Here is a 26,772-nt window from a genome sequence, read left to right as displayed (position 1 = left end):
TTTTCGCTCATCACTAAAAACTCATAAAAATATTATTACAAAAAGGATTTCATGTGAAAGTTTCTTCAATTTTCTTTCATTTGATATGCAACATGGGTGGTTTGCATACTTATGAGTGTCTCATATTGTGTGCTGAATGATGTCGGGCGGAGATTTTCAACGGTTTTTTTTATGGTAATGGTGCTATCTTTCTGTGTGCTAATAATATCATATATCTGATAACATAACATGATATCATTTTGTGGTCTATGTCAAACACTCTGACTGACTTTGAACCTTGCAGAAAGAAAAGAAAAAAGATTGCTGTGACTTTTGATTAAAAAAACATAAACATACAAATATTTTTACATATAAGGCCTAATTTGAGTTGATGCCATTCATCTCTGATTCATGTTATCAACACGGATTTCCTGTAAAAGAGTATTGTCTGTCAGTTGTCTTTCATTTGGTATATAATAATTAATATGTGTAGTTTGCATGTTGGTGAGTGTCTGATATTGAGTCTTGAATGATGCCAGTGTGGTGATTTTAGCAAAACTCAACATTTTCCGCAAACTGGTAAGAGTTAAAGGTACTTCAAGGCATTTACAATAAACATTTATCACATACACACACACATAATAACTTACAAAAGGAAGAAGAAACACACACACACACACACAGTTTGCATGGCTTATAACTGAATGCCACTGGAAAGGGATGGAAGGTCTGTGCAAAGGCATTTTCAAAAAGATGTGTTTTCAGACCAGTTCTAAAAGACTGAAATGGGGGAAAGTGGCAAAGATATTGAGGTAAACTGTTGCAGAAAGACGGAGCTGAATGAGAAAAGGAAGAATCACCAGAGGATCTGGTTTTGACATGGGGAACAAGTAGCCGCAGTGAATCAGAAGGTGATCTCAGCTGTCGTGGGGGTATGTAGGTTTGAATCAATTCTCTCAGGTACTTAGGCAGCACCATAAATGGAGATGAAGGTGACAGTAGCGACTTTGTACTGAATGTGGGCAGAAAATGGCAACCAGTGATGAGAATGCAGAAGATGAGTGATATTGTCTGTCTTTTTGGTTCTAAACATTAACTTTGCTACTGCATTTTGAACTTTCTGGAGTTTTTGTATTAAGTATTATGGACAACCAGTGAGGAGTGAGTTACAATAATCACACCTGTCTGTCCATTCAGGGATGATATTCCAAAACAAAAAGGCTACTCATTGTTGGAATCTGTGAAAACTGAATGCTTAAAAACTACAGACTGTTTCTCTACAAATAATGACAGAAGTTGACTGCTGTTTGATTGCTTGAACCTCACCCCCTATGCACACATGAGGAGTGATGGCCTAGAGGTAACGCACCCGCCTAGTAAGCGAGAGAATCTGAGTGCATTGGTTCAAATCATGGCTCAGCCGCGGATATTTTCTCCCCTTCCACTAGACCTTGAGGGGTGGTCTGGACGCTAGTCATTCAGATGAGACGATAAACCAAGGTCTCGTGTGCAGCATGCACTTAGCGCACATAAAAGAACCCACAGCAACAAAAGGGTTCTTCCTGGCAAAATTCTGTCGAAAAATCCACTTCGATGGGAAAAACAAATAAAACTGCACGCAGGAAAAAAATACCAAAAAATGGGTGGCGCTGTAGTGTAGCAACATGCTCTTCCAGGGGAGAGCAGCCCGAATTTCACACAGAGAAATCTGTTGTGATAAAAAAGAAATACAAATACAAATACAAAATCTTTCTCTGAATAAAATTTTGTGGCTACTTTTGCATACTTTCAATAACATGTTATTGTGAATGATATGTGAAATGCGTGTGCTCATTATGGCTATCTTTTCAAGGGAGTGGTATAATACAGCCACAGATTGACCCCCATCAGCACAAAAACTCAGCCAGCAAATGATAAGACATCCCATACAGTACTGTAAATAAAGAGAAACAATTTACATCTTTGTCACATTAATACTTCAGGAGGGAAATACTGGCCCTGCATCAAAACCAATGCATTTCTAATGACACAAACTATATATTTGTATGCAAAACTACTTAAGAATAGCATATGACTGCACAAAGGAATCTCAACTGAGATTGTTACATGTTAAATCCATGCAAAACATCTTCCCCACGAATGGCATATTACAGAACATGGGTGTCACAAGCTCTAACAAAAGCCACTAATGCAAAAAGAACAAACAGATCTCATTGAACATGCCTTCTACATGCCCCAAACTTACCAGTTCCTGGAAAAATGAAAAATAATACAGACTTTCAGGCTATGACATTCAGATTTCCATGAATAACAAAAATACAAAATTATTTGGTGCAGCAGAAACAGACATGATCAAATCCCGAAGAAAAAAATGCCAGTAAACAGAATCTGTTTGGTTCCCAAGTTTTCTATCTGTCAATGCAATTAGAACAAATGTACAAATCTCAATCTGACTTCCCAGACAGAAATACATCTCAGAAGTCTGTAACTTACAACTGAAACAGAAATACATCTCAGAAGTCTATAACTTACATCTGAGACAGAAATACATCTCAGAAGTCTATAACTTACATCTGAGACAGAAATACATCTCAGAAGTCTGTAACTTACAACTGAAACAGAAATACATCTCAGAAGTCTATAACTTACATCTGAGACAGAAATACATCAGAGAAGTCTATAACTTACATCTGAGACAGAAATACATCAGAGAAGTCTATAACTTACATCTGAGACAGAAATACATCTCAGAAGTCTATAACTTACATCTGAGACAGAAATACATCTCAGAAGTCTATAACTTACATCTGAGACAGAAATACATCTCAGAAGTCTATAACTTACATCTGAGACAGAAATACATCTCAGAAGTCTATAACTTACATCTGAGACAGAAATACATCTCAGAAGTCTATAACTTACATCTGAGACAGAAATACATCTCAGAAGTTGCTAAACAATGCTAAACAAACTGAAATGAAAGAAAGAAACATTATAGTTCTACTGAACAAAAATAAGAGAAGAAGGGAAAGGGAAAAAATGATAATGAAATAACATACACATTCACATAGACACACTCACACACATGTAAACAACAACAGAAGTGCAAATTTACAGTACACACACAACCACACACACATATGTAAATAATGACAGACATGTAATGCTTACAGCACACACATACACACAAACACAATGCCATAAACACACACACACACACACACACACATACATACACAAACACACACACAATGCCATAAACACACATACACACACACACACACACACACACACACACAAACACACACACATTCAAAGACACTACTACATGCATACAAAAAGCTCCGTACCACTTTTTAGGTTTGACTCAACCATGTCCTTGAACCAGTTCACACACTTAGCGGCCATTTTGGTGCCATAGTTGCGGTCAAAAGGCGAGGGCACTCCGCCTTGCTGCATGTGGCCCAGCACGTTCATACGCACAGAAAACACTCCCTTCCCCTCCTCAGCAAACAGCTGGTTGATGAACTCCGTGGTGTAGTTGGAGTTAGCACTCTCATTCCTGCAGGAAAAGACTAGGGTTAAAAAACAACAACAAGATCATCCAAAATGAGATATGATGAAACAAAACACAAAGGCAATACAACACGAAACAACATAAAAAGAACTAAGGAATTGCTCATTCCTGAAAGAAGACACACAAAACATGTCAACACAAGACAGAACAAAAATCCAGCTGTACAAAAACAGATAAGTCAAATATATGCACAGTGTATGCTTCTACACATTATGATATGAGGCAATGGAAAGACAAACTTATACTATACTCATATTTCAAAGAGACATTTGACAAAAACTCATTTCCAGCGGTGTGTTCCAGAAATCCTCACCAGTTGTCAACCCTATCTCTCAGTCTTTCAAGCCAGCTTGAACCATGGAGTGAAAGCACAGAGGTACTGTGCATGGAAACAGTTTGACTTGGAAAAAATAGTGAAGTTAAATAGAATGGAGACAAGACCAAACAGAACTTGAAGTGACCCAAACAATGCTCAACTTCTTTCCAGGCCCTCCACAAGGGAGATACAGCTTTTCAATACTACCAAAGCAAGCATCACCATGTCACTTCAGGGTTAATCAGATTTGCTTGTTTTCTGCTGTTTTAACCAGAATAACTGGTTATATCCTGTGTTGTCACATGCACATGTGTGCATACATGGAGGCATGTGTTTTCCAGAACCAAGTAGTCACCAAAAGAATGCTACAAACATAAGAACTGTGCAAAATATGTAAAACCTCAGCATAACCACAGATGCCATGCTCACACAATCAAGCTGCTATGAAATTAGACAAGACAGGCAGGGCCTTCAAGACTCACCTGTGATACAAACTTTATCCAGTATAAAATTATTATTAAAAAAAGTGTTCTCTATTCAATAATATAAAGCTTTGAAGGGAAAAAAAAGAGTATGTTAGCAGGTTCAAACTAAGCACATTCAGCTCGAGAATAAGTAGTCTCACTTACAGCACTAAAGTGGACCTACCAATGACATTAAAAAATTAGTATCTAAACATATGGTTTTTGGTGTCATAATAAATCACAGTATTTGAAGTGGTAACGCTGTTTAATTCATATCATTTTGGTATATCTCGATCATCTAAGAAATTCTTTAAAGTCTGTGGAAAAGGAGAGGTTGCCATCATCTCAAGCACACCACAACATGTAGCCATTTTCTCTAGATCTGTGTGTTCCACACTGAGGCAGACAGAATCTACAACGTGGTGCACTCAATTTCTCTTTCATGTTCATTCTAGTTAATTCAGTATCCGCAAAAAAATACTTATTTGCAGTAAACACATGGATGGTGTCTTAGTGTTACTGTATGTGTTCAGTCCAGAATTTTTATTTCTTTTCTCTTGATTGCGAAGAAAAACAAAGGCCATCTTCAAACCAAACCATCAATTGTGATTTTCTGGATCATAATAAAATAACTGTTGATGATCTAGAAATACAGCTTAATCCAGGAGACTTACAACCTATTATTGGTACGACTGTGAAGACTTTCTCCCACTATAATTAATCCAAATTTAGTATTGGCAAAGTATTTCCAGAGAAAATGACTATGTTAAAGTTTACCACACACACACACACACACACACACACACACACACACACATGCAGACAACTGAACACTGGGTTATTTCATAGACTCACATTGTTTACACAAGCGAGTCAAAAATTCAAATGAACAAATACAGCTACAACAACAAAGTAAGAACTGAGCAGAAAGCAGCGACATTCAAAGGAAAGTGAAAGCAGCTTTCCACCACTCGTGCATGATTCCTGTTGTATGTGCCATACACCAGATGATGTTTTTTTCATGTTGCTTGTTTAATTTGTAGAAAGCAACAGCCACAATCTGACAGGTATTAAGAAAATATTAAACTGATTTATCAATTTTCAAACAGTAAAATCATTGTGTTCATGGAAACAAGACTTTCACCATATACAACATCTTAATAAAGATGATTACGACACATATTTTATTCATGTCTTCCACCTCGCAAAGAGAATGTTTTCCACTGCTTGTGGTTGTTGAGAATATGTCAATGTTTATGTCAATGTTTACCACACACACACACACAGATACCCCCCCCCCCCACACACACACACACAGATACCCCACCCCCACCCCCCCCACCCCACACACACACACAGATACCCCCCCCCCCACACACACACACACACACACACAAATACCATCCCAGAACACCCCCCTGATCCTCCCCCACACGAGTGGCCTACTGAAATGGAGCGGATGGACAGACTTTGCACAGGATTAGTTTTGCTTTTATTTGTTTCTTAGTCAGTACGTTCCCTATCTGCAGATCACACATCATTTGTATCAACAAACACCTTCTGCATGAAATGACTGCAGTATAAGGCCGTATACTGCTGCAGCTGTGTACACTGTCCACATTACTATAGAAAAGCATCACCATACACACAGGAGGAGTTTGTATTATACTCCATGTTTAATATGTAAGCATGCACTCAAGGCCTGACTAAGCGCGTTGGGTTATGCTGCTGGTCAGGCATCTGCTCAACAGATGTGGTGTAGCGTGTATGGATTTGTCCGAACGCAGTGACGCCTCCTTGAGAAAGTGAAACTGAAACTCCATGTTTGGTGATACATATACTTACCATGTCAAACTGATGCAAACTAGGCCTATCGGTTTGCTCTGCTTAGCCAAATTTCACGCGGCTAACAGTGAAAAGACGAGCCGTCTTGCCCGGTCCACTCTTAGCCAATCAAACGCCTCTAAAAGCTATAAGCGCTGAATCATTCCATGACCATCAAAGAAAATGCCCCATGGGAACCACGGCAGAGACGCAGGGACGGACTGGCGGGCATTCGAGTTATCACCAAACATGGAGTATAATACAAACTCCTCCTTTTGGTGTCATATACTGTACCATGTCAAACTGATGCAGAATTTAAAGCGAATGGAGGAGGGCAACGCCTACTGGTTTGTATGGGGAGCCCTTGTAACCGAGACAGCAGTGTTAGCCGCGACAAAGGAAATCCCCTTGGAACCGTCAGCCCTGGTCATACGGAAGTCCCGGAGGTAGAAGTTGATGAAGGGATTCTCAGACCGCCAGAAGGCTGCCTCCAAGACATGCTGCGTTGGCACTGAGTGCTGGAAAGCAGCCGAAGTAGCTATGGCCTGCACTTCGTGTGCTCTGGGATAAGACAGCTGATATCCCTGTGTGCGTGAGAGTAGGCTCTACGAATGACTTGGGAAACCCAGCAGGAAATGGTGCCTGCAGCGATGTCTTTCTTGTAATTCTCATTGAGGGAGATGAGAAGACGCCTCTGAGAAGAACGCCTATGGCGAGACCTATCCCAATAGTATTTGAGACACCGAACAGGGCAGAAATGCCTATCCTCATCATCTTGGGCAAGAATATCAAAGGTCTGACCCTCAGAGAGGGGGAAGGGACCTCGGGGTCTTGGTTCTTAGCCAGAAACTCTGGAAGGAAACGAAGAGTGATGGAACCATCTCTGTGGAAGGCCAGATCTTGTGGCATTCCACTAAGACCATGAATCTCGCTTCTACGACGGCCTGTGGCCAGCAACAGAAGGAAAGTCATCTTGAGGGTGAGCAAGTCAAAAGGAATAGTCCCCAATGGCTTGAAGGGCTGTTTTCAAATGAAATCCAGCACCAGGAACAAGTCCCACAGGGGCACTCTTCTGGGGTTTCTAGCTTCCTTCAGAGAGGCACCCCTAGCCACCTCTCTGAGCAGGAAATCCGCTTCAAAGGCGGGACCACCTAGCTGTTTGATTGTGGTACAGATGGCAGACCTGTACCCTCGCACAGAACTAGCAGACAGGTTGAGAACCGAGGAGCAGTGAGCCAGAAAGTTGGCCAGCTGCATGCTCGTAGGGGCAATGTCCTGAGCTGTACACCACCGCAACCATTTCTTCCAGCGAAAGCCATACAAAGTCTCCGTTCCCTCCCTCCTTGCTTTGACATAAGTGGGAAGTCTCTTGAACTTTGTGGCAAAAAGGTACACCATCGGCCGAAACCACCGTTCCCACACCCCCTGAAGGGTGTCCTTGTCCAGGGTCCACTCTGTGTGGATGACACTCTTGGACCTGCTGAGAGCATCTGCCAAGATGTTGGCTTTTCCTGCTATGTGTCTCGCTGAAAGTGCAATGCCCTTGCTGTGGCACCAACGGAGGAGAGCCTCGGTCCGCAGGGAGAGGTCTGCCGAGTGCGCTCCCCGCCCCTTTGTTCACGTAACATGCGACCGTCGTATTGTCTGTGAACAAGCGGATGGTCTTGCCAGTGGCCTCCCCCATGAAGTGCAGGAGAGCCCTGTGAACTGCCTCCAGTTCCAGAACATTGACGTGGCATAGGCACTCCTCCGGGGACCAAGTCCCTGCTGCATGGAGTGAGTCCATGTGGGCTCCCCAGCCCAGGGAGGAGGCGTCTGCCACCCAGAGTGCACCATAGGTGCGCCCCAGTACGGGTAGAATGGGGGTAACCACCCGTGGGCACCAGCCATCCTGTGACCCCAACCCCAAGGGTCACTGGCGCCTTGACCTCCATGAAGGGAAAAACCTGGCCAAGTCGGAGGGAGGTCAGGTCCGACTTGGGTGTCAGACCCGCCGAAAGACGAGCGGGCTGACTGCCCGGAACCACCTGACACACGCGGGCCTCCCCCAGCAGGGGAGACTGGCCGGAGAGCGGCAAGACCTGCAGAGCAGGTGGCTACGCACCCGAATCCCCTCCCGTGGGGAGACTGGGGTGGCTTGGCCCGGGGTGGGCAAAGTAGAGGTCCCTCCCGGAACCAAATTTTTCTCCCCCCCAGAAGGAGGTGGGGGAGGGGGGTCGACAGAGAAGGGAGGAGGGGGAACAGCAATGGGGCCCCTGAGGGCCGTCTCCGAGTGGGGACCCAGGTAACGGCCGGGCGCGGCCTCCCCTTGGGAGTTTGCGCCTAGCTGCGAGTCCCCACCACCAAGAGAGGACTTGCCACTCCCCCCTCTCCCTGCCTCGCACTGGGACACCTCAGGAGGCGACGCTCGTACCCCTTTCCCCCGGTCCCCTTCATGACCGTTTACTGGTACGAGAGTCGCCTCCACGATCAGCATCTAAAGACACATCGCCGCGGTCCCTATCGGGAAGAATCATGAGCTCTGGGCCTGGGAGAGTCTCTTGCCGAGTCTCAATCCCAGCCTCATGATCCCTGCCTTCGTGGTATGGCATACGAGGCATGGTACCCGCGCCTAGGCACCCAGCAAAAATCCGACCCGCAACAGAGAAAGGAAAGACAGGATCGACTTAGAGGTAGAGAAAAACAAACGATTTGAGGGGGCCGAGTCGAATCGAGTACACAGAATGTAAGAATACAATACAGACAAGCCGCATGCAGCAAAATAAGGCCAAATGAATACGCTTAATAGCCAAAAAAAAGCGTAAGACGAGACAGAGCATAAACCTGACAAAATGGCGTGGAGAGCCTTGGCCAAAGGAATGATTCAGTGCTTATAGCTTTTAGAGGCGTTTGATTGGCTAGTTTAAATGTAAATAGAAATAACGACCTTTCTCACTGAAATTCTCATTCATGGCCTGGCTTCGCTGACGAAGATCTAGGAAGGGCGTTGTCCACGTCTGATGCAGGCACGTTCATGGCTGACAAGGCCAATGCGGGAAAAGCAGAGTCGGCCGCAGCGGTTGCAAGGGAAAGTCTGGTCTGGGTTCGCGGCTGCAGCGTCGTGGTTCTTCCTCCTTCTGCGTTTGTCCTCAAGGCTGGCCCTGCGGTTGTTTTCGAAGGAGGAGACAGCTTGGTGGATGGTGCGTCGCCAGGTCTCTCGATCAGCGGCTACTGCGGACCACTGGCGATGGTCAATGTGACAGGCACCGAGAGCTTTCTTCAAGGAGTCTTTGTATCTCTTCTTGGGTGCTCCTCTGTCACGGTGGCCAGTGGACAGTTCGCCATACAGCGCGATCTTGGGCAGGCGGTGGTCCTCCATCCTGGACACGTGCCCTGCCCAACGTAGCTGGGTCTTTAGCAGCACTGCCTCGATGCTGATAGTCTTTGCCTGCTCCAGGACCTCGACATTTGTGATGTAGTCACTCCAGTGGATGCTGAGGATGGTGCGAAGGCAGCGCTGGTGGAAGCGATCAAGCAGTCGTATGTGGTGCCGGTAGGTGACCCAGGTTTCGGAACCATACAACAGGGTGGGCAGTACAACAGCTCTGTACACGCTGATCTTTGTGTCTTTCTTCAGGTGTTTGTTGTTCCACACTCTCTTGTACAGCCTGCCGAATGCGCTGTTTGCCTTTGCAAGTCTGTTGTCGATCTCCTTGTCAATCTTGGCGTCAGACGAGATGGTGCAGCCTAGGTAGCTGAATTGGTGGACCGACTTCAGCTCTGTCTCACCGATGTTGATGTGAGGAGCGTGGAATTCTTCCTGTGGGGCAGGCTGGTGGAGAACTTCCGTCTTTTTCAGACTGACTTCTAGGCCGAAGAGCTGCGCAGCCTCTGCGAAGCAGGACGTTATACGCTGCAGGGCCGCTTCTGTATGGGCGACGAGGGCAGCATCGTCGGCAAACAGAAGCTCTCTGATGAGTTGCTCCAGTGTCTTGGTGTGGGCCTGTAGCCGCCTCAGGTTGAATAGGCTGCCATCAGTGCGGTATCTGATGAAGATACCGTCGTCGTCGCCAAGATCTTCAGTGGCCTGTTGGAGCATCATGCTGAAGAAGATCGTGAAGAGGGTCGGCGCGAGGACACAACCTTGTTTCACTCCATTTCCAATTGGGAAGGGCTCCGAAAGGTCGTTGCTGTGTCTGACCTGTCCACGCTGTTCCTCATGTAGTTGGATGACCATGCTGAGGAATTTTGGGGGGCATCCTAGACGTTTCATGATCTCCCACAGACCTTTTCTGCTCACGGTGTCGAAAGCTTTCGTGAGATCGACGAATGTCGCATACAGTCCTTTGTTCTGTTCCCGACATTTTTCTTGTAGCTGTCTGAGAACGAAGACCATGTCAGTGGTGCCTCTGTTGGCTCTAAAGCCACACTGACTCTCTGGGAGATGTTCTTCGGCGATAGTAGGCACCAGCCGATTTAGGAGGACTCTGGCGAGGATCTTGCCTGCGATGGAGAGCAGAGTTATCCCCCTGTAGTTGGAGCAGTCCGACTTTTCTCCCTTGTTTTTATACAGGGTGATGATGACTGCGTCACGGAGGTCCTGTGGTAGTTTGCCTTGCTCCCAGCAGCAGACAAAGAGGTTGTGGAGTTTGGAGTGTAGTGCTGGGCCTCCATTCTTCCACGCCTCCGGCGGAATTCCGTCAACCCCTGCTGCCTTGCCACATTTCAGCTGTTCAATGGCCTTGACAGTCTCTTCTAGGGTTGGTAGCTCGTCCAGTTGTAATTTCACTGGCTGTTGTGGGATGCGGAGAATTGCCGAGTCTTGAACCGTGCGGTTGGCGCTGAAGAGGGCCTGGAAATGTTCCGACCACCTGTTCAGGATCGACGTCTTGTCTGTGAAGAGCACCTGGCCGTCTGCGCTGCGCAAAGGACTCTGGACCTGGTATGAGGGACCGTACACCACCTTCAAGGCTTCGTATAAGCCCCGGTAGTCACCAGTGTCTGCACAAAGCTGAGCCCTCTCTGCCAGGTTGGTCCACCACCCATTTTGAATCTCACGAAGCTTGCGCTGGAGGTTGCTGCATATGAGCCGGAAGGTTGCTTTCTTCACCGGACAAGACGGTTGTGCAAGGTGAGCCTGGTGGGCTGATCTCTTCTTCGCCAGCAATTCTTGGATCTCCTGGTTGTTTTCGTCAAACCAGTCCTTGTTCTTTTTCGACGAGAACCCTAGGACTTCTTCAGAGGACTGCAGGATGGCTGATTTCAGCTGTGCCCATAGTGCTTCTGGAGAGGGGTCTGTGGGGCAACTGGGGTCTTCAAGTTTGTCCTGAAGCTTCGCCTGGAATTCAGCTTTCACTTCAGCTGACTGAAAGTTGCCGACCTGGAATTTCTTCCTAGGAGCTCCTCCTTTCTTTGGTTTGGGCTTGAAGTGGAGCCTGAGCTTGCTGCGGACGAGGCGGTGGTCAGTATGACACTCCGCGCTGGGCATCACTCGGGTGTGTAGGACGTCTCGTACGTCTCTCTGGCGCATCAGGATGTAATCAATGAGGTGCCAATGTTTGGACCGAGGATGCATCCACGTTGTCTTCAGGCTGTCCTTCTGCTGGAAAATGGTGTTGGTGATGGTAAACTGCTGCTCTGCACAGAACTCGAGAAGAAGGCGCCCATTGTCGTTGCAATTACCAACGCCATGCTTGCCAAGGACTCCTTTCCAGGCTTCTGAATCTTGGCCAACTCTGGCATTGAAGTCGCCAAGGATGATGACCTTGTCGTCAGCAGGGGTGTTCTGAACGAGGTTGCGCAGATCAGTGTAAAACTTGACCTTTTCTGTGGGGTCCGCTTGGAGGGTTGGAGCGTACACGCTGAACAGAGTGGCATGCTGTTTGTTCCGTAGTGGGAGGCGCATGGACATAATTCGGTCTGAGTGTCCTGTTGGCAGGTTTTCAAGCTTGGAGGCAATGGTGCTCCTGACCATAAAGCCTACGCCATAAAGGCGTCTCTCGGTCTCTGGCTTGCCTGACCAGTAGAGGGTGTACCCAGCGCCGTGTTCCTGGAGGCTGCCTTTCCCTGCAAAGCGGACTTCGCTGACGGCAGCAATGTCAATGTTCAGTCTCTGAAGTTCGTGTGCGACTAGAGCGGAACGCCTTTCTGGGTGGTTGCTGTCTGCAGAGTCACGCATGGTTCGGATGTTCCAGCATGCTACCTTTAGTCCTTTTGCACCTAATTGTGAGGCAGGTGCCGGCCTTTTCTTCTCTATTGTTGTTCGACCGCGTTTGGAGATGCCCGTTGACCGCGGCTAGCCAACTGGGGGGTATGGAGATGAGCATTTGTTTGGACCACCTTTTCTAGGCCCCTCTCCGTGTGGAGCAAGCAGTGCTGTCCCTAGAAAAGGCTGCTTGGTCGTTCAGGGTGCTGCCGAGTGATGCTGTCACCTCCGGGTCAACAATCAGGCGACCAATATCCTGAACCGCCTGCATGCAGGATTGGAACTGCGGCTTCCAGTGACATCTTCCACCTGCCGTTTTCGCCCCTTTCCCATCGCTACAGGGCTTGGAATAGTTGGTGGCGCGGACGTGGATGTGTCCTTCAAGCCTGCGCAATGGAATTTTTAGGTGGAGTGCAGTGTGCGCAGTACTGGCCCCACCCTTTACACCCGTGGTTCATCTGCCATAGCCTAGCAAGCTGGGACGGTGACAGTGAGGTCCTCAGGTCGTAGGTTTTATATCAGACTGTCCTTGTCCTAGCCTCTGGCTCAAAAACCTTCCTCGGAGGCACGGGGGCGCGGCTACTGAAAGTCAGGACATGGCCATGGACCCAGGGTCAATGCATGTCGAGACTGTCCTGCATTCCTTAGCACTTCATGGGTTTTACTTCAGACTTTTCCTTGTCTTAGATGGACTGCCTTCCCGGGCTGTCGAGCTCCATCTGCCCGCATGTGACAGGTAGCACAGGGTTACATGGTACCTGTGGCAGGTAGAGACCTGACCTGACTAATGAAATTACTTCTTCGTTAAACGTCATCTTTCTCATCTTCATGATCAACATATTCAGTAAGAAATTTAAGTTATCACAAAATTATCATTATGATAGTTATCAATTTACTCTTTCCTATCACTCACTCAGTACATATTTCATATCTAAGTTTTCATGTCATATTGTTCATCAGAAGGTTTTCTCAGTCATATACGGCATGTGACCTTACAGGATTCATCCATCTGAACTTCCATAAACTTCTCTAAAATAGTATGAAAATCAGCTTTATATGAAACTTTGCAATGTAATGGTTTAAGTGCTTTGAACTCAATCCAGCTGACGTGGAAAGTCATAGGAAAAACATACCTGAATGATAAACATTTGCAAAGCACTTTTTAACATATCCAGAAACTTTACATAAATATTATGGAACAGGCCCATACACACCCACACCCATCCACGCACACATACACACACACAATCAAAGCCAAATCACACAAAAAACATGTATAAGAGAGGCATAGCTTCTATGACTCATGTGAGATTTGCACAAAATTTACTGCAGAAATTATTGCAAAGACAAAACCCTTTTTGTTTTCAATAAGAAGCCAAAAGATATGCTGTTATGTCTACACTTAGAGATAGATAAAAATATGAAAATCAAAACATGTATTTAGTGAGCTTGTTGTTGGTATCAACCATATTTGTTTAATGTTCCTTCCAAAGTTTTTACTTTATGGTGTCATGAAAAAAGCACAAAATACCTGACTCTGATCATGTGAATAGGAGAACCAAGTTTGTGCACTCAAACACACATGAATATCAAACAATTCATAATGTGTTATTGTATTAAATTGTAACTAACACAGCAACTTGACCTGCTAAGTACCTAAAAGACATCAGCTGACATCCTACACAAAATATTGCCATGGTGCCTGAAAGATGCTCACTCAATGTCCTACATCAATACCAAGTTTTCCTTCATTGGAGTTTGTTTCAATGAACACAGACTCTGAATGCTTAGTTTAATGTGTCTGGATTATAAACATACTATTTAAATAAGCATACATCAGGTGAAGGACCCCTTTCCTCTCAATATGTCTCACTAATTGGACAACGTTGAGCACGCATTAAAAGTAGTCATATGCCAAAAAACAGTGGTTCCAGTCAATAGGTCAGGGCTTCCTACAGTTGGTTTGCTCAGAGAGTCCACAGGACTCCCACTCAGGTATTCTAGGGAGTCCTCATGTGGTTCTAGCGAGTCCTATCAGTTGCAGGATAAGAACCCATTCTTTCATCCAAGCACACCACACACTGCCTTTCAATCAGTTCACATGCACACACAAACACACACTGAATGAGTGCAAGAGATAGACACACTCGCACACACTCACAAACTCTCTGAACCCAGAGAGAGAGTCACACACATGCACACACACACAGAAAGAGAGATACACATGCACACACACACGAGAGAGAGACAGAGATAGAGAGAGAGAGAGAGATACACATGCATACACAGACACGCACACCACTCATACCCCCTCACACACAGACAGACAGAAAGATGGACATGCACACAGTGAGTGAGAGAGAAAGACTGAGAGGGGTGAACCACTGAAAACGAAAAGCCAAACAAGGGCAATTTTTGAAAGTTTGTCGATCCTGTCACAAATGCATTTATTTCCCAGGAATTGTACGATGACCTGGTTACGAATTTCACACAAGTTCTGCACTTCGTTTCATGTGCGTCTTCATTACACTGCAGCTATTTGATTTCTTACTCCCATGAAAGTTGACAAGTGCGGCTTTTCTTTTTCAGTTATCTGTCCCCTTTTGAAGCTGGCTGATCAATGGCAGCTGATTAATCAGCCTTTTCGTCTTGTTTGCATTTTGGAGCATCAAGCCACAATAGCGGAAGCATTCTGATTTTGTACTGTATCATAGAACATTTGACAAGCCTCATTGTGAGCGTATCTGAAATGGGCAACAGTTTTCTGTAAAGGGAGATTAGACAAAAGTATTGAACTGTGCAGCAGTTGCTGATTTCGTGAAGATAAGATGCCGACCGAAAACTAGTGAAACGAGAAGCAAGTGCTGTTGTTTGACCGTGATCACTCACATTTCGATTCATGCCGATTTTATAGTGCGTCCTGTGGACTCCCTAGCCGAAACTGTAGTGCGTCCTCTCTCATTTTAGAGAGTCAGGGATGCACATATGTGCGTTAACGGAAGCCCTGATAGATTTGCACAACTTTGCAGATGATTATCTTTTGGTAATGACAATGAGAGATGTATCTATCTTGTCTGATGATTGGTTTAAACTCGAAATTGGTGACAATGAATGAATGAATGGATGATATGGATACTTGTATTACAACGCCTATCCTCGGTCGGAAACCAAGCTTAGGCACTTTACCAACTCGAGGTCACTTGCACAACAGGCTGTATACCTGGGTAGAGCTGACTGACAGCTGCCACTGGGCGCACATCATTTGTTTCTGTGTTATTCAATCAGATTTCAGGCATGCACACATACACACTCAAACAGACATGTAACATTTTACGTGTATGACTGTTTTGCTCATTTACCCCAACATGTAGGCTGCCTTACTCCGTTATCAGGGGTGTGCATCCTGGGTATGTTGTTTCCATAAACCACTGAACGCTGACATAGATTACAGGATCTTTGAAGTGCGTATTTGATCTTTTGCGTGCGAAAACACACAAAGGGGTTTCAGGCATTAGCAAATCTGCACACATGTTGACCTGGGAGTTTGAAAAAATCTCCTTTACCCACCAGGTGCTGTCAGCGAGATTCAAACCTGAGAATTGCATCTGTAAAAGTGATGAAAACTGACAGCAATATTCAACTCTTTGTCCAGTCCATCTATCCAATCAGACATCAATTTTTAGTGGGTGACAAAGATTGACAGTAATGGTGCAGTACTTTCCTGTAATTTGAGACGAGGGAGAGGAGAGAGAGAGAAGTGGTTGAACATAAGACACATGGTGTGAAGGGGCTGTGGCGAACTGTCTTTCACAGTGTTCAACAAGCAGGAAATGGACAACTGCCAATAATCCATGATTTTTATGAAACTAAGGGCTGACAGACTATGGACAGGAATCATGTTTTTATTTTTTCATGCTTTTTATCACTGATCAGTCAACCAATTTCTTTATAGAGGAGGCAAACTGAATGTACAGCAGACACTTTATCAGCTTAATTGCAACCAGGAGGGAGTCAGAATCATTACAGAGCTTCCCCATTTAGAGGGGGTGGGGTGGGGTGGGGCACTCTTGCACTCTTACACATAAAACAGATTGACCGCTCAGTTTCTGGGGGTGGGGAGTACTCTTACATGTAAAACAGCTCGGTTTCTTGGTGGGGGGGGGGGGGGGGGAGCACTCTTACACGTAAAAAGCTCAGTTTCTTGGTGGGGGGGGGGGGGGGGGGGGGGATCTTACACATAAAAAAGCTTGACCGTTCAGTTTCTGAGTGGGGTGGGGTGGGGTGGGGGCACTCTTACACGTAAAAAAGCTTGACCGCTCAGTTTCTGAGTAGGGGGGGGGGGGGGGGGGCACTCTTACACATAAAAAAAGCTTGACCGCTCAGTTTCTGAGTGGGGGGTGGGGGGTGGGGGCACTCTTACACATAAAAAATAAAGCTTGACCACTCAGTTTCTGAGTCGGGGGGTGGGGGCACTCATACATAAAGCTTGACCACTCAGTTTCTGAGTTGGGGGTGGTGGGGGGGAGGGGCACTCTTACACCTAAAACAGCTCAGTTTCTGAGTGGGGGGGGGGGGGGGGGGGCACTCTTACACCTAAAACAGCTCAGTTTCTGAGTGGTGGTGGGGGGGGGGGGCACTCTTACACCTAAAACAGCTGTTTCTGAGTGGTGGGGGGGGGGGCACTCTTACACCTAAAACAGCTCAGTTTCTGAGTGGTGTGGGGGGGGGGGGCACTCTTACACCTAAAACAGCTCAGTTTCTGAGTGGTGGGGGGGGGGGGGGCACTCTTACACCTAAAACAGCTGTTTCTGAGTGGTGGTGGGGGGGGGGGGCACTCTTACACCTAAAACAGCTCAGTTTCTGAGTGGTGTGGGGGGGGGGGCACTCTTACACCTAAAACAGCTCAGTTTCTGAGTGGTGGGGGGGGGGGGGGGCACTCTTACACCTAAAACAGCTGTTTCTGAGTGGTGGGGGGGGGGGCACTCTTACACCTAAAACAGCTCAGTTTCTGAGTGGTGTGTGGGGGGGGGGGGCACTCTTACACCTAAAACAGCTCAGTTTCTGAGTGGTGGGGGGGGGGGCACTCTTACACCTAAAACAGCTGTTTCTGAGTGGTGGGGGGGGGGCACTCTTACACCTAAAACAGCTCAGTTTCTGAGTGGTGTGGGGGGGGGGCACTCTTACACCTAAAACAGCTCAGTTTCTGAGTGGTGGGGGGGGGGGCACTCTTACACCTAAAACAGCTCAGTTTCTGAGTGGTGTGGGGGGGGGGGGGGCACTCTTACACCTAAAACAGCTGTTTCTGAGTGGTGGTGGGGGGGGGGGGGCACTCTTACACCTAAAACAGCTCAGTTTCTGAGTGGTGTGGGGGGGGGGGGGCACTCTTACACCTAAAACAGCTCAGTTTCTGAGTGGTGGGGGGGGGGGCACTCTTACACCTAAAACAGCTGTTTCTGAGTGGTGGGGGGGGGGGCACTCTTACACCTAAAACAGCTCAGTTTCTGAGTGGTGGGGGGGGGGCACTCTTACACCTAAAACAGCTCAGTTTCTGAGTGGTGGGGGGGGGGGGGGCACTCTTACATGGAAAACAGCTCAGTTTCTGAGTGGGGGGGGAGGGGGGGTGTGTGTGGGGGGGGGGGGGGGGGCACTCTTCCACGTAAAAAAGCTTGACCGCTCAGTTTCTGAGAATATGACTGACTTTTCATTGTGACAGACCTCTCAACTGTCATTGGTGGGATAGTTATTAACCTGCATGTCTACAAGCAGTGCAACTGTTATAAAAAAAAATTTTTTAAAAAGACAGGTGCAACAGCAGAGTGGTTAAAGTACTGAACTTTCAATCTGAGGGTCCCGGGTTGAAATCTTGGTAATGGCACCTGGTGGGTAAAGGGTGGAGATTTTCCGATCTCCCAGGTCAACGTATGTGCAGACCTGCTTGTGCCTGAACCCCCTTCGTGTGTATACACAAGCAGAAGATCAAATACGCGCGTTAAAGATCCTGTAATCCATGTCAGCGTTCAGTGGGTTATGGAAACAAGAATATACCCAGCATGCACACCCCTGAAAACGGAGTATGGCTGCCAAAATGGCGGGGTAAAAACGAATGAAGAAGAAGTTATCATAAGAATATAACCGGTTTTGTTTTCTTCAACAAATATATGACAATGAGCATGCTTTTTTCAATTGCATTTTTTTGTTTTCTTTTTGGATGTAATTCTGTGGAGGTGAAAACAGACTGTTGTACAAAAATCAATATCACAACTTTGAAATGTCTAATAGTTGGGGGAAAAAAAGTTTAGATTCATAATCCATATTCATTTTCCTTCACAAAAACTTTGTTTTGCTTCTGTATCTCCTATAGTTTTTGATATAGAATTTTCAAAAATTACCCCTTCATCCACAAAATTTCCTGACAAGGGAAGAGCACTTTAAAAAAAAAAAACAGCACTGAACAGGTTAACTCACTCAGTACGGCAAGTTTTCTCCCTTGCCTTTCCCCACAGACGGTCCATTTGTAAGGGTTTGGAAAAAAAATACAAAAAAATACAAAATACAGAGTAAGAAAATGAAACTTTCAGAACTGGTTTATTATGTGTTGGGCTATTACATTAAAATAAATCAAATTTCTCATCTTATATTTACCGTTTTGCTATTATGTAGAAAATAAAAATTTTTCACCCCGAATCACCATACCCATGCTCGCTTCCTGCACTTAATTCACTTTCTTCTTTGTCATCATCCACCTCTTCAATGTTCGACCCTTCAGTTTGTAGCATTTCAAGTACTTCTGCAACACTAAAACATTGCCATCACTGCCTTGTTCGCTCCGCAACATTTTGAGAAGAACCCGCTTCAGACGTCATTTGCTAACAGGCCGCCATGCGAGCAGGCGACCTGTCAGTGACTTTGTCAGCGTGTGTGCGAGACAGGCCACAAATGACAGGCTGGCTAATTATACCATTTGGTTGTGGAGTGACCCAGAATAGCGCACTCTGCTTGGCTAATCACAAAATCACATGTACAGCACGTGATGAATTTTTATTTTTGGAAAATGCTATTCCATTCCGTTGTCCGAATCCGAATACATTTGATATAGGAACGCTCACGCATTCAGTCGTCCAGAGAGAGTGAAAAGTATGAGTGAAACAAGGACTAACATACAGACATTCAGTCGTCCAGAGAGAGTGAAAAGTATGAGTGAAACAAGGATTAACATACAGACATTCAGTCGTCCAGAGAGAGTGAAAAGTATGAGTGAAACAAGGATTAACATACAGACATTCAGTCGTCCAGAGAGAGTGAAAAGTATGAGTGAAACAAGGATTAACATACAGACATTCAGTCGTCCACAGAGAGTGAAAAGTATGAGTGAAACAAGGATTAACATGCAGACATTCAGTCGTCCAGAGAGAGTGAAAAGTATGAGTGAAACAAGGATTAACATACAGACATTCAGTCGTCCAGAGAGAGTGAAAAGTATGAGTGAAACAAGGATTAACATGCAGACTTACTTTGTTGACACAAGGGTCAAAGACAAAGCCCTCAACTACTTTCAACTTTCAAAAAAAGTTAGAAGAATATGTGTTTCTACACTGTACATGTTCACTTTATTTTTGTGGCATTGACAATATTCTAACAGCATAGCAAGAAGATTGTTTGCATCATTTAATCAATGAAAAACTGTAGGTAAAAGCATTTCAGCAAGTCTCCTCAGTTATCAATTCTATCTCAGGAAACAAATAAAAAAACAAAAACACACAAAAACAAGAGAGGCAAGGCCTTCAAGACTCTTGTGATACACTAAAAAAAATATCTAATCATTAAAATGTGTTGTGTATTTGTTATTATAAAGCTTCGGGTTAAAAGAAAAAGGAAAAAAAAAAAGTCCTAACGGCAGATTCAAACCCCGCATGTTTGGGTGAGAAGAAACTGTCTTACCCATTACACTATCATGGCTCCTTAACTGACATTCAAAAATATAACATTTAAACATGCTTTTTTAAAGGGCATAAATCGATTGCGGTATTCGCAGTGAGAACGCTGTATAAATTATATTATTCTGGTGTATCTTGGGCATTCAAAAAATCTTCAAGGGCAATTAAAAATTCTTTTTAAGTCCGCAGTAAAGGAGACCTGGCTATCGCCGCAATCACACTGCAACATTTATCCATTTTCTATGGATCTAGATAGATGTACAATTTAGTTACACCCGGTTGACATGGTCGATTCAATTTCTCTTTTATGTTCATTCTAGTTTTATAGTTTTAAAGTTGATATGAAAATTGAGTATTTCGTTAAACTAATAACATGCAGAGCCAAGTACAAGTACTTCTAAACGTTGTATGAAGTGAAAAGTCAAGACTGGAAATTTTTGCGTTTCATCAATTCAAGGGTATTAACTCTCATGGTTTATTATTTTTAACTGTGAATTCCGACTGATTCTATGGATATTTTTATGGCAGTTTGGGGCATAATCCAGTAATGATGAGGTGTTTACAAATCTTTCTTTGAATAAATATTTAACGGTCTCCTTCTCCAACTTTCCATCACATGTTATCGCGTTATTGTCGATTGAATATAGGATTGAACGGGCAGGTCAACAACTTGAAACAAAATGGCGTTGTTCGTGTTCGCGAAGAATATGAGCACATGCTTTGAATGTGTATAAATATGTGTACGCAACTGATTTTTGACCATGACCTTCAGGGCTCAGCCAATAGATCTATAAAGTCCACTCGTCGTATTGATTTTAGTATTTTCCGAAAAAGACCACTTGGGCGAATGAACATAGTGAAAGCCCTGTACACAGAGTAAAGCACACAAGCTTTTTATGTATTGAGTATAATTTCAAAATGTAATGTTTAAGATGAGAAAGATCAGTTTAAAGCAAATTAAGCCCCCTAGCATTAATTACAGATTAATTTCCCTTTTTTGATATCTGCACCAAAGACATGCAAAATAAATATAACTTCCATGCTTAGCAAAAGAAGTTCCTGTTTGAACAAAAAATGATAAAAATGACTGCTCTTGTTGTTGTGTCAGAATATCAGATCAAAGTGCCAAGTTTAGAAAATAGATAAATATAACAGCAAATTCAGTTTGCATGTAATTTGGCTTCTTTTTATTTTTTTGTGCCCATCCCAGAGGTGCAATATTGTTTTAAACAAGATGACTGGAAAGAACTGAATTTTTCCTATTTTTATGCCAAATTTGGTATCAACTGACAAAGTATTTGCAGAGAAAATGTCAATGTTAAAGTTTACCATGGGCACACAGACACACACAGACACACACAGACAACCGAACACCGGGTTAAAACATAGACTCACTTTGTTTACACAAGTGAGTCAAAAAGACAACAACAACAAAAAAAAAACCACCAACAAACCCACCTACACTTCAGTTGTTGTTTTTTTCAGCCAGTTAAAACTGAGGTTTCACAATGAACGGAGAGTGAACAACAAAAATTTGGCTTGGTAGGAAGGTGAAGCCTGATTAAAAAAAAGAAAAAAAAAAGAAGTTTTTTTGTTGTTGTTTTTTTTTAAACTGGGTGCTCCTCTCCTCGCTGAGCACAATGAAAGAGGGATATCAAGTTCTAATCAAAGCCAACATACAGCTATTCTGGCCCTTCATGAAATCATCAGGCATGCAAACTCCAGTTTTCCCATTTCGTCTAATAATAAAATGAATGCTAAATCCTAATGGAAAAAAAAGAAGGAAAAACAGTGATGATTTTTTAAAAGCATGAGTTTTTTTTCTTTTTCTTTTTTTCTTTTTTTTTTTTAAATAACTAAATTTCAAGAAATAACAATTTTTGATATTTTTTTCTCATGAAGATGTATGAGGTGGGATTCATCTTATGCATGGGGCAGTATGTTTTCTCCCATGTATGGGGAGACTTTCTCTGCAGCTGGCAACTATGGATGCAAGTCTGACAAAGCCCTGAAGAATAAAAAGGCCAATGCTTGGCTTGGTCACTAACACTGTACAACTTCTTGTGTAGAAGTTAAGACAGAGCAGCTGAACAGCACAAGTTATTTTTATTTACTTTTAGTTGTTGTCCTCTTTGATAATGCTCAGGTCATTTTCTAAATTCACAGTAGCCTTTTCCTTCCATTCATTGCTTTCAATTGGCTTAGAAAAAACAAACAAAGCCTTTGAGATCATGCTGACAGCTGCTGAAAATGACTGGCATAGACAAATAGGCTCTGCCGGAAATCATCCCTTATTTCGTTTCTTGTGTCTGGTGGAGTCATAAAGCATAACCCTTTCTTCTTTTTAAAACAATTTAGTTTCTAAATGTCACTACAGAGAAGGCCACTTCAGTGCTGACATTGTTGTGTTTTGAGAGAAGTATTGGCTGTGCAATATAAATCTGACCAAGAAATCTCACTTCTTTCATGACAGATTTATATACGCTTCCTCAGTCACTAAATCAACTTTGATATCTGATCTGATCTTTAAAAGAAATGGATGCAGCTTTCCTGGGGAAACTATAAGCTAAAACGGGAAAGAACTGTCAACATTTTTTTTTTCTTATTTGACACTGTAGTGTAAACAAAACATCTTTTTCTGAGGATCAACAAAGCTTCTTATTACTGATGCTTGTGCTCTCAAATTATGAGGATCAGCCAACATTTACTTTGGTTCCTTATGGTTCCACCATGTTTGCAGTTATGGTAAATGTCTTGATCTGTACAAGGTTAGCATAAAATTTCATATTCTTATGAATTTGCTTTGTGTCTTCTGGACACTTTCTTATGGTCAGCGGCATTGTATCATTTAGTCTTTTTCTCTGGATTCACAAAATCTGTTTGGTTGATAATGCAGCATATCTGATTTACTTCTGGTGCTTTTGGGTCAGCCTCTGCGTGTCACTGTGTGTGTATGTGTGTGTATCTCTCTCTCTCTCTCTCTCTCTCTATATATATATATGTGTATGTGTGTGTGTGTGTGTGTGTGTGTGTGTGTGTGTGTGCATGCTGTTTGGTGTATGTGCTTGGTTACATATGTGTGAACATGTGTGTGCATATGTGTGTAAATATTTCAGTACAAAGATCTCTCTCTATAAGAAAAAAGAAGACAAAAAGAAGCACAGGGAGAAGGTGCAGAAAGAGGCCAGTCAGAAGCACACTTGCAAAGCAGATGACGCAAAACCCACTCAGCACTATTTCTGTTGCAAAGAAAAAAGAACAAGAATGGCAAGGCCTTCAAGACTCACTTGTGATACACACTTGAAGAAAAAAAAAGAAAAACTAAAATAAAAAATTAGTTTGTTGAAATGTGTCCTCTATTCGTTATCATAATTATATGCAGCTTTGCGGGGGTAAAAAAAAGAAAAAAAAAAGGCGGCTTCAATGCAGAATCAAACCACGGATGTTTGGGTCGAGAATAAGTGGTTTTACCCGCTGCGCTAACTTGGGTTCAATGCTGACGTTAAAAAATGATTATTTGAGCATGTTATTTTTGCGGAATAAATCAACAGCAGCGATCAAAGTCATAACGTGGTTTAAATTATGTTATTTTGGTATATATCTCCGACATTCAAAATTTTTCTTTCAAGTCTGAGGTAAAGGAGACGTTCCCATCGCCTCAAAAACACTGCAATATATATCCATTTTCATAGATCTGCAGAGATCCGTGATCGACAAGCTTTGTCTTTTCACTCACTGAGAAACTACCTACACCTTCCATTCAATTTCTTTTTTCTGTTCATTCCAGTTAATTCTGCATCCACTTTAAAACATTCATACGCAGAAAACACGTCGATTGATTATTCAAGAAATTATTTTAATTCCGCAGCAAAGGAGACATCTTTGCGTCAGGCTTTGCAACATGTTTTGTCAAGATCTGCACAGACCAGTGCCAAAAAGACGGAAACGGTCGATTCAAATTTTCTTTTCTGTTCATTCTAGTCAATTCAATGTCCACTTTAGAATATTCATATGCAATAAACATGTCAATAATGCAGTTAGTGTCACTGTATGTGTTCTAAAGACGTTTAAAGACGTTTGAAAACAAGAGAATGCTGGCCATTAAGGAGAAGTGTGAGCGATGGATGCAGGGCTCAACTTGTGGAGATGTTTTCCCTTGCAACACCTGTGGGAAGTGCTGTGCATCCAGAATTGGCCTCTTCTCCCATATGAGGACACACACCGACAGAAAAGCCTGCCTGCTCATCCGTTGGACTGACGGGAGACTCTATCATCATGATGTGTTATGCCCAGAATGCGTATTTCTATGCTTTTAATTGCGTACAAGAAAAACAACATCATGGCGTAGTCTCACCAGACAATTGGGAAGCTGCAAAGGGGTATCAGTGGTTTTCGGAATCCGGAGTGAACATCAATGAAATAAACTGTCAATGATTCAGAAATACAGCTCAATTCGGGAGACTTACAACCTATTATTGGTTGATTTTTTGAAAACTAATTCCTCAGCCTCTCCATCACTCATCTTTGCTGCAATCTTTCAAATCCAGTCTGAAGACCCACCTCTCAACAGCTCATCCATTTCCAGTATGAACTAAAATGACTTATTTGTGAGTGAGTGAGTTTTGATAGTTTCAGAATTTACGATTGTGCGCTATGACTTGTGTGTGTGTATGCACATGTGCTTGTGTGTATTGTGTGTGTGGCTGGGGGGTGGATGAATAGTTTTCAATGATGTTTGGTATCTTGTGTTCAATTTTTCCTTTTTGATATCTACATATGTGTTCTATTTGTAAACGCCTAGGGCTTATTTTCAAAATTAGACATAAATGCTCATAATAGTAATAATAATAATAATAATGACCGTGAAGATTTTTTCCTACTATGTTTATGCCAAATTTGGTATTGGCAGACAAAGTATTTCCAGAGAAAATGACAACGTTAAAGTTTACCATGGACACACAGACAGACACAGACAGACAACCAAACACCAGGTTATAACACAGACTCACTTTGTCTACACAAGTGAGTCAAAAAAACACTAAAAATGAAATTCAGAAAAGGAAGGAAAAAGGCGCCATCAAAATAAGGGAGATAACAAGGGAAACCATTTTAAAAATTCTATTTCATTGCACACACAGTATAGATAGAATGATGGCACTACATAGCTCAAGTAAACACAGGCCGTGCAAGAGGCGTGCATGTTCACAGGCCACTGATCAGTCATCACAGAAAGAAATGGTTTTCACAGAATGAACTGGCTCTGTGCAGAAACAGTCAATCCTGCCTATTTCAATCACAAATGCATCAACAGCTACATCAGGAGAGAAAAAGACAACTTCAAGAAAGAAAAAAAAGGCATATGACGTGACTAGTCCAAATTCATGCCATCATACCTACAAAAAACAAAAATGCACCAAAACATAATATAAGGAGACTGGGTTTCTGTGACTGTCCAACCTACAAAGACCATGCCTGCTCCAAGCTGTAGTCATTTAGGTATGATGGGGAACTGAACAATTAGTGCTGTAAGAGACAGAGACCAGCCTTTCTATTCTGTGTGGAACTAGGAAGATGCCTTCAACATTAACACCTGGGGGGTGAGGGAACAGAGAGACACAGACCAGCCTTTCTATTCTTTCTATTCTGTGTGGAACTAGGAAGATGCCTCCAACATTAACACCTGGGGGGTGAGGGAACAGAGAGACACAGACCAGCCTTTCTATTCTGTGTGGAACTAGGAAGATGCCTCCAACATTAACACCTGGGGGGTGAGGGAACAGAGAGACACAGACCAGCCTTTCTATTCTGTGTGGAACTAGGAAGATGCCTCCAACATTAACACCTGGGGGGTGAGGGAACAGAGAGACACAGACCAGCCTTTCTATTCTGTGTGGAACTAGGAAGATGCCTCCAACATTAACACCTGGGGGGTGAGGGAACAGACAGACACAGACCAGCCTTTCTATTCTGTGTGGAACTAGGAAGATGCCTTCAACATTAACACCTGGGGGGTGAGGGAACAGAGAGACACAGACCAGCCTTTCTATTCTGTGTGGAACTAGGAAGATGCCTCCAACATTAACACCTGGGGGGTGAGGGAACAGAGAGACACAGACCAGCCTTTCTATTCTGTGTGGAACTAGGAAGATGCCTCCAACATTAACACCTGGGGGGTGAGGGAACAGAGAGACACAGACCAGCCTTTCTATTCTGTGTGGAACTAGGAAGATGCCTCCAACATTAACACCTGGGGGGTGAGGGAACAGAGAGACACAGACCAGCCTTTCTATTCTTTCTATTCTGTGTGGAACTAGGAAGATGCCTCCAACATTAACACCTGGGGGGTGAGGGAACAGAGAGACACAGACCAGCCTTTCTATTCTTTCTATTCTGTGTGGAACTAGGAAGATGCCTCCAACATTAACACCTGGGGGGTGAGGGAACAGAGAGACAGAGACCAGCCTTTCTATTCTGTGTGGAACTAGGAAGATGCC

General features: G+C 43.8%; 1 protein-coding gene across 8 annotated transcripts in view; it reads right to left on the bottom strand.

The window, feature by feature from the left end:
• Nucleotides 1–26,772, bottom strand: part of LOC143277158 (ATP-dependent 6-phosphofructokinase-like) — a 193,925-nt gene that overhangs the window by 28,332 nt on the left and 138,821 nt on the right. For all 8 annotated transcript variants that reach the window (XR_013053689.1, XR_013053690.1, XM_076581916.1 and 5 more), the window contains one exon: nt 3,330–3,541. Coding sequence is in view for 6 of the 8 variants with exons in the window: in XM_076581916.1 (XP_076438031.1) it covers nt 3,330–3,541 (212 nt within the window). In the remaining 2 variants the exon portion in view is untranslated. The remainder of the gene's footprint in view (nt 1–3,329; nt 3,542–26,772) is intronic.

The sequence above is a fragment of the Babylonia areolata genome, chromosome 33 (genome assembly GCF_041734735.1).
Source record: "Babylonia areolata isolate BAREFJ2019XMU chromosome 33, ASM4173473v1, whole genome shotgun sequence".
Lineage (NCBI taxonomy): Eukaryota > Metazoa > Mollusca > Gastropoda > Neogastropoda > Buccinidae > Babylonia > Babylonia areolata.
Note: the sequence above shows the minus strand (reverse complement) of the source record. Positions and strands in the feature narration are given on the sequence as shown.